Source organism: Elephantulus edwardii, unplaced genomic scaffold (assembly GCF_000299155.1).
Source record: "Elephantulus edwardii isolate Elephantulus edwardi_28Jun2011 unplaced genomic scaffold, EleEdw1.0 scaffold00007, whole genome shotgun sequence".
NCBI lineage: Eukaryota > Metazoa > Chordata > Mammalia > Macroscelidea > Macroscelididae > Elephantulus > Elephantulus edwardii.
The window spans coordinates 25061967-25080034 of NW_006399757.1; the positions used below are offsets into that span (position 1 = coordinate 25061967).

Sequence of the window (18068 nt, forward strand, 5' to 3'; positions counted from 1 at the left end):
GCGGCTGAGGAAGGGTAGATTGTGAAGATGGCACATGACAGGGCTAAGTTCAGATCTGTTGTTCACAGGGTCTCTCTGGGTTGTGTCCGACTCCATGGTATCTAACAATAACAGCATTTCTTAATACACTTAAACATTCTAAATGTGGATGGACCTAACAACAAAGCTTCAAAATATATAAACCAAAAATTGAGTTGAAAGAAAGAACAGTCAACTCCAGATCAATAGTTGAAGATTACAACAGTCCTCTCTCAGTATGTAAATAACAAGAAGTCAGAAAATCAATAGGGATAAACCAAAATCCAACCCAACCCACTGCTGTTAGCTTGATTCTGATGCCTAGCAACTCTACAGGGCAGAGAAGAGTCTGCAGGATTTTCTAGCTGTAATCCTTACCTGCCTCGTCTTTCGCCTGTGGAGCACTCGGGGCATCCTGGTAGACTGCAAGCATGAACCTGTCAGCTAGTCACCAATACAAGTAAACTTTCACACCACCAGGACTTGGAAAACTCTTTCAGCCAACTTGACATGAATAACGCAGGTGTGAAAGGAACAGTCACCAAAACAGACTAAGTTTTGGGCCATTAAAAAAAAAAAAAGGTTGTTTAGTTGTCGGCTTTCAATTACTTTTTTTGGCTGAGTAAACAGTTTATGATGCAAATTAGGAAAAAACTGGTTTGAAGATCACATTAGTATTTTCCTAGTGACATTGTTTCAAATCTCAAATGTTCAAAGGACATATACTGAGAAACCATATACTAACTTTCAAATTTATTATTTTATTTGTTTAAAAGTATATAAAGAGAGAGTCAGAATGCTTACATACAGGAGCACCTCTGGGATGGGGGGTGGGGGACATTGTATACCAATGAAGGAGTTTATCTTTTGCTTTTTGAAGAGAGTGTGAACTGGGGGGGGAGGGGGTAGAGAAAAAAGTGCAACAATGAATGAATGGAAATCCAAAATCTCTGTAAATGTTCATTAAAATGCAACAACGAATGAATGGAAATCCAAAATCTCTGTAAATGTTCGTTAAAATTAGTAAAATTAAATTTAAAAAAAATGTACTTCTATTTACATGACAAAGTAGCCCGGTTAAGCACTCCAGCTAGAGTGCTCCTTGGAGGCAAAGATGGTGAAACTCCGTCTGATACTTTGGACATGTAGCTAGGTGAGGCTATTCTTTGGAAATGGACATCACGCTTGGAAAGATGGAGGGTCAGTGAATGACAGGAGGACCCTCAGTGAGGTGGGTTGACACGATGATTTCAGCAGTGGGGTCTAGTGTGTCAGAGATGATGAGGTTGACACAGGATAGGGCAGGGTTCAGGCTGGTTTTTCATAGGGTTGCTACCAGTCGTATTCTACTCAACAGCACCTAAGGACAACAACAGCATGGGAGAAAGATGTGATCGTTTGTTTCTGTGAAGATTACAGACTTGGAAACGATGAGACAATTCTACTCTATTCTCTATGATTACTATGAGGTAGAATTAAGGTTACTTACTTGACATATTGGACATATTAAGCATCTGCTTGCCAACCTTATTGAATGAATGTGCCTTTCACCACTGTTTAGATGAGAACTAAATGAGGTACAGACAATTGATTTGTTGTTCAAATATTTCTATAGGATTCTACGAAGTGCTGAGTGATGAAAAACCTTCTGCTTATATGAGGCATCACAACCGATTAAGTGGCTGGTCTTCAGATGAAAATGACTGGAATGAAAAGCTCTATCCAGTATGGAAAAGAGGAGACTCTAGGTGGAAAAACTGCTGGAAAGGTAACTCACGAGATTCCTCTCAAACCATTGTACATTGTATATTGAATTAAGCTGTTTAGGTCATAAGAGAGCACTCTAATTACCAAATGTGGGTATTCTAGTTACTAAAATGTCCCAGTAGTATCAGTTTTTGAGCCATCGGAAAAAGTTTAATCTCCTTAGAAATTTTCGGTTTGGCAGCTCTTGGAAGAGTTTGGAAAATGGACAGGATTAGCCGTTAAGCTACTATTGCAAGAATGATCATCTTCCAATGACTCCAAAGCATTTGGACCATTTCAGAGGTGGAGTTTTTGGAACGGCTCTCCATTTGCATGGAGGAGTAAGTCCTTCAGGGAAAGATTTGAGATGAGAAAACAAACCTTTTAATCTTATCCCCTCAGTTCAATTAAGCAGAAATTTTATGAATGAAAATTATTGTCCTCTTTATGCTTAGACAATCCTTTACCTGGTTTAATTGGTTTTTTTCATTTGTCTTCTTTAATGTTGTACTTTGGAAGGTAGAGTTAACAGGAATTCAGAATGTAAATTTAACGTATTATATAAAAAAGGCATTTGGGGGAGATGGGGGGAGGGCGGGGCAGGGAGAAGTGCAACAATGAATGAATGGAAATCCAAAATCTCTGTAAATGTTCATTAAAATTATTAAAATTTTTTAAAAAGGCATTTAGGTCTCATGATTCTTACTCGTAAGCTTTCTTTTTCTTTAAGTGTTTCTTTAACTATGAAAGGAGAAAGAAGTCCTTGATTATTGATCTTCATTTTGTATATCCTAGGAGGCCGTGTGCAGGCCGTCTTGACCAGTGACTCCCCAGCACTGGTGGGCTCAAATATAACATTTATGGTGAACCTAGTATTTCCCAGATGCCAAAAGGAGGATGCTGATGGCAACATTGTCTATGAGAAGAACTGCAGAAATGGTAAGGAATCGGTTAGTCAAGTCACAAAGATATGAGTTGTGTCTCACAAGCACTAGGGAACCATGTCATTAGTCTCCATGCTCACAAGTTACTTCTGTAAGTGTCAGATGCCTCTGTTGCCCTTCATACCTTTCTCCTCAAATGACATGACAGAGTAAGAATGTAGGTCTACCAGCACCTTCATCAGCATTGGCATAAGTCACCCTACTTCAGCAACTGATAGTTCTCAGTTGCTTAAAAGTTTCTTCAGAAGCCACGTTGTCATGTACCTCATTGATTTGGGAATTATGGCTTCAGTACTTGGAATTCTTTTGCCCCTTTTTAAAAAATAGCCACTCTGACCAGTTTTTATACGGATCATTATCATTTCTCTTCATGAGAATTAAGTAAAGCCGATGACAAGCACAAATGTGAAAGTCTACGCCATATTTATGTTCCTTTGGTCTTAGTCAAAGCATCTAAATTCTTTGTACATGTTAACGAGCACAAATGAGCACATTTATAGCATCTGGCTAAAAGAAGACATTCTTGAAGAAACAGAACAGATTATGAGACTTTGCTGATGGGAAGCTGTTAAGTGTACTTCAGGTGTGGCTTTTGTACTTATTGTTTAGAACTTTTTAAACTGTTCATGTATTCATTCCTTACCAATTTACACAGTCCCAGGAGCAAAATATTGTATGCGGTATGGAAAGGGTTTGATATTTTAAAAAATATTAAGTATTTAATATTTCTAATAATTATCCATCCCTTGTTTTTTTGCTCAAAAATTGACTCTTAAAATGTTCAAGCAATTATGTAGCCATTCAAGTATTTTTACAGTGAAAGAGTTCTCGTAATATAGGAAAGTATTTGTAGAGTATTCATGACCACTAGTAGGAACTAGAGATCTTTGAAGCAAAGTGGGCTCTAGGTCCAAGACAGAGAAAGTACCAGATGGGCCTGGGACACTTTATTGTGGCAGCAAACAAGGACCTGCTTGAACCCATATCAAAGGACATAGGAGCCACCTTAAAAGGACTTCTATGGGCCATATTTGGGACAATTTAAGAGTTTTTTAAAAAGAAAAATTCTGCAACAGCTGTTCAAAAGAGTTTTAGGTATGCCTTTTGATAATGCTGGCTGGACTCGAACCTTCAACCTTTGGATTAGTAGCTAAGTGCATTAGCCATTTGCTACATCCACAGACTCCTGTATTGGATAATTAGAGGTAAGCAGAGGGTAAAAGCAGAATATTGGAGCCCACAAAAAAGGAGAGAGATTAAAAAGATAAAGACTAGGATAGAAAGGTAGGAAGAATAACTGAAAGATATAGTGTCTGGAGGCCAATGGAGAAGCATATTAGAAGGAAAAGTGTGAGTTTATGTGAAAAAGTCAAGTATTGATTTATTTTTAAATAGCTAGACTCAAATAGTGGAAGAGTTAGAATGGAGATCATAAGGCAAAGGGCTAAAAAAAGAATTGAGAGATAGAAAGTAGAAGTCTCATACAAAGTTATCAATTAAAGAGACAAAACAGCGGAAATCATAGCTTATCATCAAAAATGGTGTTAAGTGAAAAATGTTTAAGATGTTACCCTTTTTAGGCATACACAGAACTTAAGAGAAAACAAAGATCCAAATGTCCTACAAGTATACAACTGCTCTCTCTTAGTGGAATTTCATGCATTTTCACAATGCTGAAGGGGGTTTTTTTTTATTTTATTTTTTTTTTTTTTTGCTGAAGGGTTTTATAAGGAAGGAATTTTTCTGAAAACTTTAAGTCAAAAAACTATACAAAACAGTCCTGTTTTACAATGGCTTACGAACTACACCACAGCACGAAAATAAAATCAATTTGCATACAAAAAAAAGAGAAAAATTCTGAACCTGAAATTCCAAACGACCCAGCTATTCCATTGCTTAGAATGTGTTATTGATTGCCGTTGAGTGAAGCACAACTCATTGCGACCCTATTTGAAGCCTTTCTAAAACTATTGCCATTTATCAAAGTTCATAGTTACATATACCCCAAGAAAATAAGAACTGAGGCTCAAATGGAGACTTGTACACAAATGTTCATGGCAGCATTATTCACCATCGCAAGAACATGGAAACAGCCCAGGTATCCAACCACAAACGAATAGATTGAGAAGTTGTGATACATTCATACAGTGTAATACTATGCAGCAAGCAGGAGCAATGATTTTGTAAATTAATACCCAACTTGGGAGGGACTGGAGAGCATAACGCTGAGTGAACTAACTCAGTCCCACAGGGACAAATACCGTATAAAACCATTACTGTTGAATGAATATGAGGATCGAAGGTGGAGGGAAGGGTGGAAATAGAAGGGTGGGGGGGATAGGATGTAAATCATAAGGTTGCACAATTAGACGGGTGGGTGGGGTGAAGGAAATGGGAAGGATCTTCTGTGAAAAACAATGCATTCAAATTTTGTAAATATATCAGAAGAAAATTTTTTTAAAAAGAGAAAAATCGTAAAATAAAGTGCTGAAAAGACTCTTCAAGACTGTTGCCTACTGCTGGCCAAGGTGAAGGGGTCAGAGAAAGACTCAACAAGGTGGATTGACACAGTGACTGTAACAATGGGCTCTCGCATGTCAGAGATGATGAGGGCGGCACTCTATTGTTCATAGGATCACTGAGTCATGGTGGGTTTGATGACCCTTAACAATAACAACAACATTGTCTAATGGGTAGAGTTCTGTTTAGGGTAATAATAATTTTTAGAAACAATGAGGATTGTTATACAACATTGTGAATGTAATTCATAGCGCAATTATACACTTTAACAAGGTTAAAATGACAAAGTATGTCTTATTTGTATTTTACCACAATCAGAAAAGTCAGTTCATGAAACACAAGAGAGAGTGGAAGGATTGCTCTAGATGAAAGGTTGTGACCATGGCATGTATAAAATGAAAAATTTTATACATACAAAAAAGTAGAAAGAGTACACTGAACAGCTAAATACCCTATTCCTAAATTTAAACATATTTGTGTATGCATTTCTTTTTCTATGAATCATTTCAAGAGGGATAAGAAACAAATGTAGGGTGTGACACTGATACTACTGGTGGGATGGGAATGGGGTTGTGTTTTTCTAGAAGGCCTTTATTCTTAGGATATGCATGCTAATTGGGGGTGGAGAGTTAATTGATTCAGGAAGACAAAGGTAGAGATAGAAGAGAATACCAAAGTAGAAAGACAAAGCATCCTTCAGGCAATTTGAATAGGTTCATGCTTTTTTAGATGCAATATGAAAAGAAGTATCTTACCAGTAGAATAGCGTCTTAGCACTGAATTTACCCAGGATAATGGCTTTCTGTGAAACTTTTAACTGCAATGTTAACAGATATGCAGAAAAGCATACAAGTTATAAATGTACTGTCTAATCAGTTCTGGATATTAGGGCTTAATTGTCTGAGAATGTTTAAGTTGATTACAAGCAAGCATTAGGATGTTTGATCCAGGCTCCTCATCACTAGATCTTCTCAGCCCAGATACCATTTTGCTTCTTTCTTTCTGTTTAGATACTGATTTGTCATCTGACTCGTATGTTTACAACTGGACAGCATGGACAGAGGATGATGACTGGGGAAATGCCACCAACCAAAGCCATCCCAACGTTTTTCCTGACGGGAGGCCTTTTCCGCACCACCATGGAAGGAAGAAATGGAATTTTGTCTACGTCTTCCACACACTGGGTAGAATTCCCTCCTCTCTCAACTCTCTCTTGACCCAACAATCTTTAGCAATTACAGAAGTATATCATTGTTGATTAATTTTATTATTTATTTAATATTATTTCCATTATCTGTCACAATTAAATGACCATTTGAGTAATTCAGATAACTTTGCCACTATAATAACAGAATAGTTTTCTCTCCTTGGAGTGTATTGAAATATGTGTTGATTGAATGCATGTTTAAGTCAGAGTTTACCCCCTTTTCAAAGTCAACAGTCATATTCTAGACCAATTGCATAGGCATGGCTGAAGAACACAAATGGATTCTTTATAGAATATTCTACAAGCATGGCTGGACTTTTCCAAGTCCCCTGAGCATTTTCCGTACAGTTTTCATTATCAAGTGATGCTATGACAGAAACTACAAGTGGGTGGCTTTACAAACGATTTTATTTTCTCATTATTTAGGAGGCTGTTGTTGTACACTATTGCATTAGAACCAACCCCTCGCTGAACCACCAGCAGGTTTTCAGAGGCAGTAAATCGCATGCCCATTCTTTTCCCTCAAAGCAACTGGTGGCTTTGAACTGCATGCCTTTGGGATTGCAGCATAGCTTCTTACCACTAGGCTAGCAGAGCTCATTTGTTTAGGAGGCCAGAAGTCCAATTTCAGGGAATGGAGCTCTGAGGACCTAGTCCAGAGGGAGTTATACTGCTAACCCAAAGGTCCTGCCACTCTCACATCCACCAGCAGCTCAGAGACATAGACGGACAATCTCTCATACTATTTTTAGCCTCTGAAAACCCACTTTAGGGTCAGCTATAGATTGATTATGACTCCACAGCAATGAGTTTTGAGTTTGAGTTCTAGAGAACTTGTTGGGTCTGGAGGATAGTCCTTGTGAGTTTCTGAGTTTCTCTCCTGAATAATCTTCTTGTGACTTGACATCTCCCCTCATTTCTGCTTGTTTAATCTTGTTTGAGACAAAGAATATCCTCTACTAAAGACAACCTTTCCCAAATGAGATTATAACCACAGGCAAAGAGTTTGAGATATACAACATGTATTTTGGAGAGATTCAATTAAATTAATAATACAATACCTACCTATTTTCAACTTTTATATCCTTTTATTCTTATTCTATAATTGAGAATTTTAACACTGAGGGTATAGCAACAATGATTCTGTTAATATTCCTTAGTTTAAGTGGAGGTTGAGAGATAAAAAGAAAATCTTAGTTAAAACTCAAATTGCCAGCAAGTCAGTTGTAACTCACAGACTTTTCATGGACTTTCAAAGAGTGTAAATCACAACCAGAGGAAAAACGCCCATCTTTCTCCCAAAGAGCCACTGATGGATTCAAACCCCAAGATTAGGTCTTCAGGTTAGTATTGCAGCTACCTATGAAATATGCCATCAGAACTCCCTAGACAAATCTTGGCCAGCCTAAACAAACTCCAGACGCTAACGAAATAAGCTGAGAAAAAGACAAGAAAACAACTGACAAAACCAAGTCGACTGAACTCTTTAAAAAGTACTAGGTCCCCCCACCCCGTATAAACAATAATATAAAAAATTAACACTTATTTGGATGGCACATAAATGGAAATTGGCTTTTATTTTCACTACATTTTTCTTTTTTGTGTGTTCTGAGAATATGTGTGTATGTATGTATGTATGTATGTATGTATGTATGTATGTATGTATTTACAAAGCAACATAGGCACTCTGTGAGGCTCTGGTGGTTTATTGGTGACAGTGAAGCTGCCATCCTAAATAAAGTCAAGTGGTTCAAATCTGCCAGCTGCTCCACAGTGGGAGAAAGATAGGCAATTTCCTTCCATGCAATTAACTGTCTCTGAAAAAAACCCCTGGAAAGTCAGCTATGAGACAGTTTTGATTTGATGGTACATAGCAACAGGGCTCTCTGTAGAAAATTTGGAAATACAGAAAAAAAAAAAGATAAAAATAATTGAAAATTAACAGCAGAGATTAACACAGATAATTAACATATGATGTTTTCTTTGGTAATATTTCTTGATTCAGATTATAATGTAAACATCTTTGCTTAATTCTGTGAGCATTTGAATACATCGCTAAAATTTAGTTAAACATTGTTTTTTGATTGTATAATATTCCATTGTGTATAAAGAAATTAGAAATATGGGCAAGCTCTTCATGAGAGATTTATAGCTTCCGACACCTGCTGGAGGGTCAGCTGTAAGTCAGTTCTGACTCCATGGCACATAACGACAGAAATACAATAATCTAACTAGTCCAATCTTCTTTGACAGTCTACTGACTTTTACCCCTCCTTTAATGCACAAATGACATCCGTTTCACTTTACTATTAGTAATTATTTTTAGGAAGATCAAGTTTAGGTTATTAGCAAAGCTGTTAAGTTCTTAGCTTAGTTTAAAATGTCACCAAGTTCCAAGCATTTGAAAATTCTTACCAGTAGAGCAGTCTCCAAATTTCCCAAGGTTTTTGTCTTCATCAAGTAGAGAAAAATGTTTCTTTAATTAACCTACTTGCAAGTCAAAGAAGCATATTAATGATACATATCAGCTGAACAAAGTACAAAACATGGCAGGCATTTGTATTAACTCTAAGCCCTTCTACTCAAATCAGTTATTTTGAAGTTGACTTCTTTTACAGTGACACCACATCCCTGTCAACTCAATAAATGTCATGATTTCTCTGACCTGCCACTTCCACGACAGAATTTTGACAGTTCACATTAAGTTAATTTCACTCCCTAATACTCTGGCTTCCTGTTAGTCTAGTTGACATACATTAACTTATTGCTGGTGTGCCATTTAGTCACTTAGCACTCATAGCGACCCTATGTGCCATAGCTCTGAAACTTGCTCTATCTTGTGCCAACTTTTCTATCTCTGACTCATTATCCCAGTCACTGTATCAATCCATCTCACTGATGGTCTCTCTCTCTCTCTCCATCCCTTCACCCTTCCAAGTATGATGGAAATGTTATTTATTTAGACATTCACTCTGCACCCGGAATTTGCTGCTTTTCTAACATGACTTTTGAACTTACACCTTCCTCAGAGTCTAAGAGCTAACTGATACTCTTCTCAGCTAATGTTACCACTGTAGTCTCAGCAGTCAATGCTGGAGCTAATGTTTTCTTCACATATAACTAACTGCCTGAGAGGCATCTCTTCCAGCTACAAACTCCAATAGAGCTGTCCTTGCATCTTTAAGTGAAGGGTCATTCCAAAAACACCTCCCTTAGGGGACCAGGATGCTTTTCTGACTGGGTTCACTGTGGTAAACAGGGTCAGTCTGATCTTCCAAACTTCTCTGACTCACAAAGCTTACAATTCATACCAGTATCTGTCAACTGCACATCTCTACTGGGCGCCGTGTTGACTCACACAATCCTTGAGTCCTGAAACTGCCAGAAGCAGTTGGATTAGAAAAGGGTTGGAGAAAGAAAATATATGGCTAAAGAGCAGCCTTGAAATATGTTTATGAGGCCACTGAAAGATGTCATCCTGAGAAAGGTGGAGGATCAGGCAAAGAGAGGAAAACCCTTAAGGACCTGCATTAACAGTGACTGTAGCAACGGAATTGAGAATGTTGGACATCATGAAGGTGACACGGGATAGGGCAAGGTTCAGACGCACTGTTAGTAGGGTCGCTATGATACGTAGTCGACTCGACAGCACCTGACAAGAAAACAATATATTTCTTTTCCTCTATTTCTTGCTGACCTTTAGGTCAGTAAGGTGCTATGGGAAGACAAGGGGAAAGGTTATCAGGCTTGTTAACTGAAGGGTTGGAAGTTGAAATCCACCAGCCACTGTGTGAGTAGGTAGTCTCCTCCTGTAAAGACAGAAAGAAACCCAATGGAGAGTCACCTTAGTCAGAATCCACTTGACAGCAGTTGGATTTTTTGGTTTCTAAGGTCAGCAGTCACGGCAAGCCATTTGCACCACTAAGGAACCAAAAATTTAGATATAAAGAGTTATAATAAGGTCACTTGTTAGTTTTTTAATTTTTTTTTAATTACTTTGACTCCTCCAGATACTTCACCATTACATAAAGTGTTTTCTTCAGGAAAGAAATGCATTCCAGGTGTAAAGTCATTTACTTATAAAGAATATATTTGTAAACTAAAAGGTTTTTTATATATCACTAAACAGCTCAAATCACTTTAACAGCTCATATCATTTTAACTAAATATGTGCAATTACATTTATGTAATTCATGGTTTTGTTTTATAAGATTTTATATAGAAATGAGCATGAGGTCATCTTCCTTTCTGAAATAACCAGGGCTATGTTCAAAGCCTATGTTTCCCTAAAATAATCTCTTCCAAATAATTATCGTGAATCTTTAAGAAAGGAATAATCCCCTATAATGATTATGTGATGACTGAAAATTTCCATCCACTTAAAGGTCAGTATTTCCAGAAGTTGGGACGCTGTTCAGCAGGAGTTTCTATAAACACAGCCAACATGACAGTGGGCACTCAACTCATGGAAGTGACTGTCTATAGAAGACACCAGCGGGCATTTGTTCCCATTGCAAAAGTTCAGGACTTGTATGTGGTAACAGGTGAGTGATGTGAAGTCATGCAGGTCTTGTTTGTGGGCTGAAAAAGAATTCGAGTCAAACATCCAGAATCTGGTTAGGATTCCCCTAGACTCCTTCCCAAATGTTTACAAATAGTTCTGTTGTAGTCCATTTATGTTTTCCAGAAGAGTTTAGGAAAACAAGAAAGAGTAATAGGAAAAGATAAAATAACGGTGGATAATCCTCAATTCAAAGTTTTTGAACCTAAAAGCATCATTGAAGTGTCTGTTTAAAAGCATATGACCATGTCTTCTTTCTTTCATGTTTAATGTTTCCTGCAGATCAGATTCCTATATTTGTGAATATGTCTCAGAAGAATGATCGCAATGTATCTGACGAAACTTTTCTCAGGGACCTCCCCATCGTGTTCAATGTCCTGATCCATGACCCTAGCCACTTCCTTAATACGTCTGCCGTTAAATATAAGTGGAACTTTGGGGACAATACTGGTCTGTTCGTCTCTAACACCCACATTTCAAACCACACCTACGAACTCAATGGGACCTTCAGTTTTAATCTCACTGTGCAAGCTTCAGTGCCTGGACCTTGTCCTCCACCTTCACCTGGGCCTCCAACACCCACCCCTACTTTAGGTAAGTGTTTTCTAGCAGTCTCTGAGGTCTTACCAGCTAAAAACCATTCACACAGCTTGTTATTAAGTATCTTTGAGGCGATTTGGACTTACAGGGACCCTGTGTTACAGTAGAACTGACCCATAGGATTTTTCAAACTAATCTATATGGGGAGAAGCCCTGGTAACCCAGTGTGTGGTTTATTGGGCAGCTGATTGAAAGGCTGGCAGTTGGAATCTACCAGGAGCTCCTCAAGAGAAAGATGAACAATCTCTTTCTGTAAAGTCTTTCAACCTCAGAAACTGATGGAGGGTCCCTATCAGTCAGAATTGACTTGATGGCAATAGGTAATGGAGATGAATTTAGACACTTAGCCCTTTGTATGTGCTGTCGAATCAAGTGTGACTCATAGCGAACTTATAAACAACAGATCTGAACCCTGTCCTATCCTGTGCCATCCTCATTGTCTCTGACACACTTGAGCCCATTGTTGCAGTTGCTATGGCAATCTATCTCATTGACCGGCTTCCTCTACCCCACTGAGCCTTTCCAAGCCTGACGCCCAAAGGGTGATAATTCTCTCACTGGTCCCAAGAGGGCGCCATGACCAAGCCTAGAGAAGAAGGGCTCCATTCTTAGTTTTACTAAAACCTGTTTGTAATAAAATGAGATCTTGTTAAATTAAAAATATTAGTTATTATGTCCGATTTTTAGGAATTCTTTTTTGAAATGTTTTACATTCTAATACGAATGCATGTACTTTAGTTAGTAGAAACTCAAGCAACATGGATGCCTACAGTGAAAAATCTCTATTCACATTTTCTTCCCAAGAGTTAACAATTATTAAAAGTCCTGAGTTTTTCCTTCTGCATCTTTTTCTTTTATAAGTTTTTAGTTTATATTGGTTTACTTGCAAATTTCTTAAACATTGTGTTTCACACTATCTTTCATTCACATTGTGCTTCGTTCATTCTGATTCATCATCTTTTATAAAATGAACCGATATTGAACTATACCCACCCTGCCGCATTCCCCCCATTTTCTTTACCCACCCCGCCCTCCATCTGTCAAATTGTGTGAACCTATGATTTCCCCTCTGCCCATCCTCACCCCTCTGTGCCTACCCTCCCCCACCTTGGATCCCCATACATGTTTTACTAGTTATCTTTCTATTTCTGCAGTAATGGTCTCATATAGTATTTCTCCTTATAGGACTTAGTTCACTCAACATTAAGCTCTCCAGTCCCTCTCACATTAGGTAGTAATTTTCGAAATGATTGCTCCTGAGTGCTACATTTCATTGTGTGAATGTACCACAATTTCTTTCTTTCTAGGAAAAAATATGTCCGTTTAATGACGAAAGTGCACCTGACCCATATTATGTCTTTTTTTTTCCAGTTTTTAAAAAAATAATTTTAATGAACATTTACAGAGAGTTTGGATTTCCATTCATTCATTGCTGCACTTCTCTCCCCGCCCAGCCCTTCCCCCCATCCCAGTTCGCTCCTCTCTTTGAAAAGTAAAATAAACACTCTCTCCCTGGTACACTATCTCCCCACCCCATGTACATTCCCCTATGCAACCTTAATTGTGGACTCTGTGATAACCATAATACTCTATCATACATCGCTTTAAAATTATTCTCTCCCTCATCTGTTTCAGTGCAGTATCCACAATTTATCCAGTTTTCCTCAGTCTTACCACAACCCTGATATCAGTCCCATTTTACAGCAGTGGCACCATGCAATATTTGTCCTTTTGCGACTGAGATATTTCACTCAGCATAATGTCCTCTAGGCTCACCCATTTTGAATAATATTGAATGAGTTCCTTGTTTTTCAATGCAGCATAGTATTCCATTGTGTGAATATACCACAGCTTCTCTATCCATTCGTTTGTTGATGGACACCTGGGTTGTTTCCAACTCCTTGCTATTGTGAACAAAGCTGTGATAAACATTGGTGTGCATATATCTGCTTGGATGTCAGTTATGGTCTCTTTGTGATATATTACCAGTAGTGGAATTGCTGGGTCAAATGGTATATTTGCAAATTTTTGAGAAAGCGCCATATCGCCTTCCACAGTGGTTGCACCATTTTACACTCCCACCAACAGTGAATAAGGGTTCCAGTTTCTCCACAACCTCACCAGCATTTGTTGCTTGCTGTTCTGTTAAATTTTGCTATTCTGACTGGGGTGAGATGATATCTCATAGTTGTTTTGATGTACCACAATTTCTTAAGCCATTCAACTGAGGTTCTTGAGATGGTGAATAATGCTTCTATGAATACTTGTGTACAAATCTCCATTTGTGCCCCAGTTTTATTTTTCTCAGGTTTTATTCCAAGCAGTGGAATACCTGAGTCTAATGGAATTTGTGTTCAGCTTTTTGAGGAAGCACCAAACTGTCTTCCAGAGTGGTTGTACCATTTTACACTCCCACTAACAGGGTACAAGAGTTCCTATCTCTCCACATCCTTTCCAATATTTATTGCTTGCTGTCCTGTTAAACTTTGCCACTACTACTGGCATGAGATGATATCTCAGTGTGGTTTTGATTTGCATTTCTCTTATCGCCAATGATTTTGAGCATTTCTTTATGTGTTTGTTGGCCATCCGACTGTCTTCCTCTGTGAAAAATCTTTCCATTCCTTTTACCCATTTTGTAATTGTGGAGGCCCTGTGGGGTTCTGTAAACCTCTGTTATGATACCATTTGGATTTTTTTCTATGCACTTATACGCTTATATGAATATATAGAGATTTTGTTGTTTGGAATTTTATGGAAACAGACTGAAGTTATATATTTTTTTTAACAGCCTCCTTTTTTTCCCCACTTAACAAATATAATGATATTTTTCTACTGTCAGTACATATAAATTTATCTCATTATACGTAATAATCACATATATTTTTGGCATGTATCTTTTTGACTGCTAAGTGAACGGCTGGTGATTCAAAGCCGCTAGACACTCCTCCAGGGGAAGATAAGGCAGTCTCCTCCGGCCAAGGGTCAACCTGAGTGGAAATCATTCTGGGCAGTGGACTGACTGATTTACTTAGCTGATCAGTAATATTGATGGATGATTACAAAAGCAGCACAATGCCCTACAGTCTAGGCCACCAGAGCTCCTTCACTGATGACTCAGACTCCAAAACCTCACTACCATGGCTTCAGTTGTGACTCATCCAAAGCTGTCAATCACAGCTGGAGGAGCCTGCCTTTCTTCTACTGAGGAGCTGCTAGTGGAACTGACATACCAAAGACAAGCTGCCTTTGTGTAGCAGAGCAACTAAGTGCAAAGTAGGCCCCAAGAGCTCCCTGATGGATGATTAGTTCAGTCCTTGTCCAGTAACTGTTATTACTGCATTAAGCACTTTTAAACATATGCCGTCATTCTGGCTTGGCAGGAGAATCAGCTTTTTTATCTGCAAGTATTGATGTTTTCCTTAAGATAAGAGAGATTTTTTTTAAATTAAAAAAAAAAATTCTAGAAGCCTTTAACTTCTGCACTTAGGAATGCCTGGTTAGTAAAAGGACTCAATATCAGTCCACTTGGAATTGCATGTTTATTAAACAAGTTTATTTTTTTTTAGAATCTATTTATATTGCAGCATAAGCACATTAACAGAGAACTGCCAGAAGTCCAAGTCCAGGCTGGGTTTAGAAGGGGTCATGGTACTAGGGATATTGTAACCAATGTTAGATGGATCTTAGCTGAAAGCAGGGAATACCAGAGGAATGTATATCTGTGTTTCATTGATTATGCAAAGGCATTTGACTGGGTGGATCATAACAAACTGTGGCTGACTCTGAGAAGAATGGGAATCCCAGAACACTTGATCGTGCTAATGCGAAACCTATACTTGGACCAAGAGGCAGTTGTCAGAATAGAGCAAGGAAACACTGCATGGTTCAAAATGGAAAGGGCGTATGCCAGGGATGTGTCCTGTCTCCATACCTTTTCAACCTGTAGGCAGAACAGATTATCCAGGAGGCTGGGCTCTATGAGGAGAAATGTGGGGTCAAGATTGGTGGAAGATATATCAACAATCTGTGTTATACAGATGACACAACCCTGCTTGCTGAAACTGAGGAGGATCTGTATTACTGGAGAAAAGAAACAAATCTTTTTTTTCCCCTTGTTGTGTTCCATCGAGTTGGGTCTGACTAGCCCAGGAAGAGCCTGCCTGTCCTTCTCCAGTGGAGCATCTGGAGGAATCTGTGCGCTTCAGGATTGTGGTGCAGTTTCTTGCCACTAGGCACCAGAGCTCCCTGAAACAAATCCTTTTTAACTTACACAACAGGCATAAGAGACATATTTTACACATATTTCCTCATTTAAGCCTCTTGATTCCACTCTTGGAGGTCAGTTTGCAGTATTCCCATTTTACTGATAGCAAATTGAGGTGAAGATGAATTAAATGATGTACCCAAAGTCTCAAACATCTAAAAACAAGGGGTGCTAGAATATGAGACCTGAATGCCTAACTCCAAAATTCAAATGTGACTTTTGTCTATCATGGTGAACTCTGTGTCATTATGATTGTTGTATCACACATTTAGATATGGTTCCTACTTTCCATTTGTTTCCTGTGTTTAAACAAGACATAGAATTGTATCTGTTTACCTAGCTTAGCAATTATAACCACAATGTCTCTTTTATCCATATACATTCATTACACAGAAAGTTTCTGCAGCGACTTGAACTGCAAAGAATTGGGGGTGTTTTTCTAAAGAGCAGATGTTCTCATTTGGGATGATGTCATACACATCTTACAGTCTTAGCGACTATTCTAAAACCTTCTCTCTCAAACTCCCCAGGTCCTACTAGTAACAGCCCCCTGGAGCTGAATGAGGTTCCTGACGGAAGTTGCCAGATTAACAGATATGGTTACTTTACAGCCGTCATCACAATTGTAGGTAAGGCTGAAGACCGATGGGCTAGAGTTGTGAGAGTCCAGCTAAGCCAAACTTTGACAAGGTGGATGTGGGACTCAAGGGCTCCCACTGCTCTTCAGAGGAAGGACCATACTGGCCAGGTGTGTGGTGGTTTCCTACCTACCTGTCCTGGCCCTCCCTGGACACCATGGGGGTGGATGAGCCATGGATGTGGCCAGCCTGCCCTGGGTTAGGCCTCAGCTCCCTGCCTGCTAGCAATGTGAATTAATATGGAGTTGAAGGAAGGCTAGTATGGACTTCCTCCAACTCTCACTCCCTTCCTCTGGCTAATTCTTACAGCCACACTCATAGGCTGTACAGAGGGACTGGGCAAAGTCGCCACATACAGCTCCATGCTTGTGTGTAGAAGAGAGAGGTGAAGGGGAAACCCAAGCTGTGCTTCCTGGGACAAGGCCACTTCCCCTAAGGCATACACAGACTTCGGAAAGAAAAGTCTAGCCTGGCCTAACAGTGCAGTGTGACTTTTGAAAATGCTGCATGGAAATGCATTCAGAGCTAGGGGGTGAATTCCTGGGTCTGGGATGTTTCAGCACTTTGACGAGAAGATTGTCTCCATTTGGCCTGCTTTGTGAGGTTGTGGTTGGGTTTGTTTCTGTTGTGTGGTGACATGTTTTCCCTTGGTTTTGTTAGAGGGAATCCTGGAAGTTAACATCATGCAGATGACAAATATCCTGATGCCACAGTCACAGCCTGGAAACTCCCTGGTGGACTTGGTCGTGACCTGCCAAGGGACGTAAGTACATTGTCTCAGTTGGTGAGATGTGGACAGACTAAGGATTCCAAGGAAGAGCGAAGGCTTTCACACAACTCTCCCCTTCTAAGTGGATTTAAATTCAGTGTCAGGTTTACAAAGTGCCCCTGGAGGTACCAGCAAGCTTGCATCTGTTTTGCTAGATCTGGGAAGTAATTACCTTTAGCTGTTACACTGAATAATAAATATTATACTTACTTGAACACCAAAACTTTTGCACTGGGATTTTGGAGAGGAGCATTGAATATTCCATAGACTGCCAAAAGAGCAAAGAGATCTGTCTTGGACTTAAAGGTAAAGATAGTGAGCCTTTTTCTCATATACTCTGGGTTGGCAGAAGCCAGTCCTTGGAAAAAGACATCATATTGGGAAAGGACAAGGGTCAGAGAAAGAGTGGAAAGTGCTCATTGACAAAGTGACTGTCATAATGGACTCAAGCATATTAGACACGCTGAGGCTGGATCAGGATAGGACAAAGTTCAGATCTGTTGTTCACAGGGTCACTATGAGCTGTAGTCAGCTCAACAGCACCTAATAAAAACAAAGTACTTTTCATGTGTCATCACTTTGACTCTTTTTTTTTATTAAATTTTATTAGTTTTAATGAACATTTACAGAGATTTTGGGTTTTCATTCATTCATTGTTGCACTGTTTTCTCACCCTCCTCGCCAGTTCGTTCTTCTTTCCCCCTCCATGTCTGTTTTAATTGTCCAATTGCCACAGTGCTTGTCAAAGCCAGTTCTGATTAATCTCCTTTGTCAGTGTGTCCCTTGCCATTCCCTATC

At 39.0% G+C, this 18068-nt stretch overlaps 1 protein-coding gene across 1 annotated transcript in view; it reads left to right on the forward strand.

Moving 5' to 3' along the window:
* The first annotated feature begins 528 nt into the window (after positions 1–528).
* GPNMB (glycoprotein (transmembrane) nmb) overlaps positions 529–18068 on the forward strand; it is a 26239-nt gene continuing 8699 nt past the window's right edge. The window contains exons 1-8 of the mRNA XM_006880390.1: positions 529–541; positions 1634–1786; positions 2560–2703; positions 6239–6412; positions 10821–10979; positions 11279–11590; positions 16394–16492; positions 17162–17264. Of these exons, the coding sequence (XP_006880452.1) occupies positions 529–541; positions 1634–1786; positions 2560–2703; positions 6239–6412; positions 10821–10979; positions 11279–11590; positions 16394–16492; positions 17162–17264 (1157 nt within the window). The remainder of the gene's footprint in view (positions 542–1633; positions 1787–2559; positions 2704–6238; positions 6413–10820; positions 10980–11278; positions 11591–16393; positions 16493–17161; positions 17265–18068) is intronic.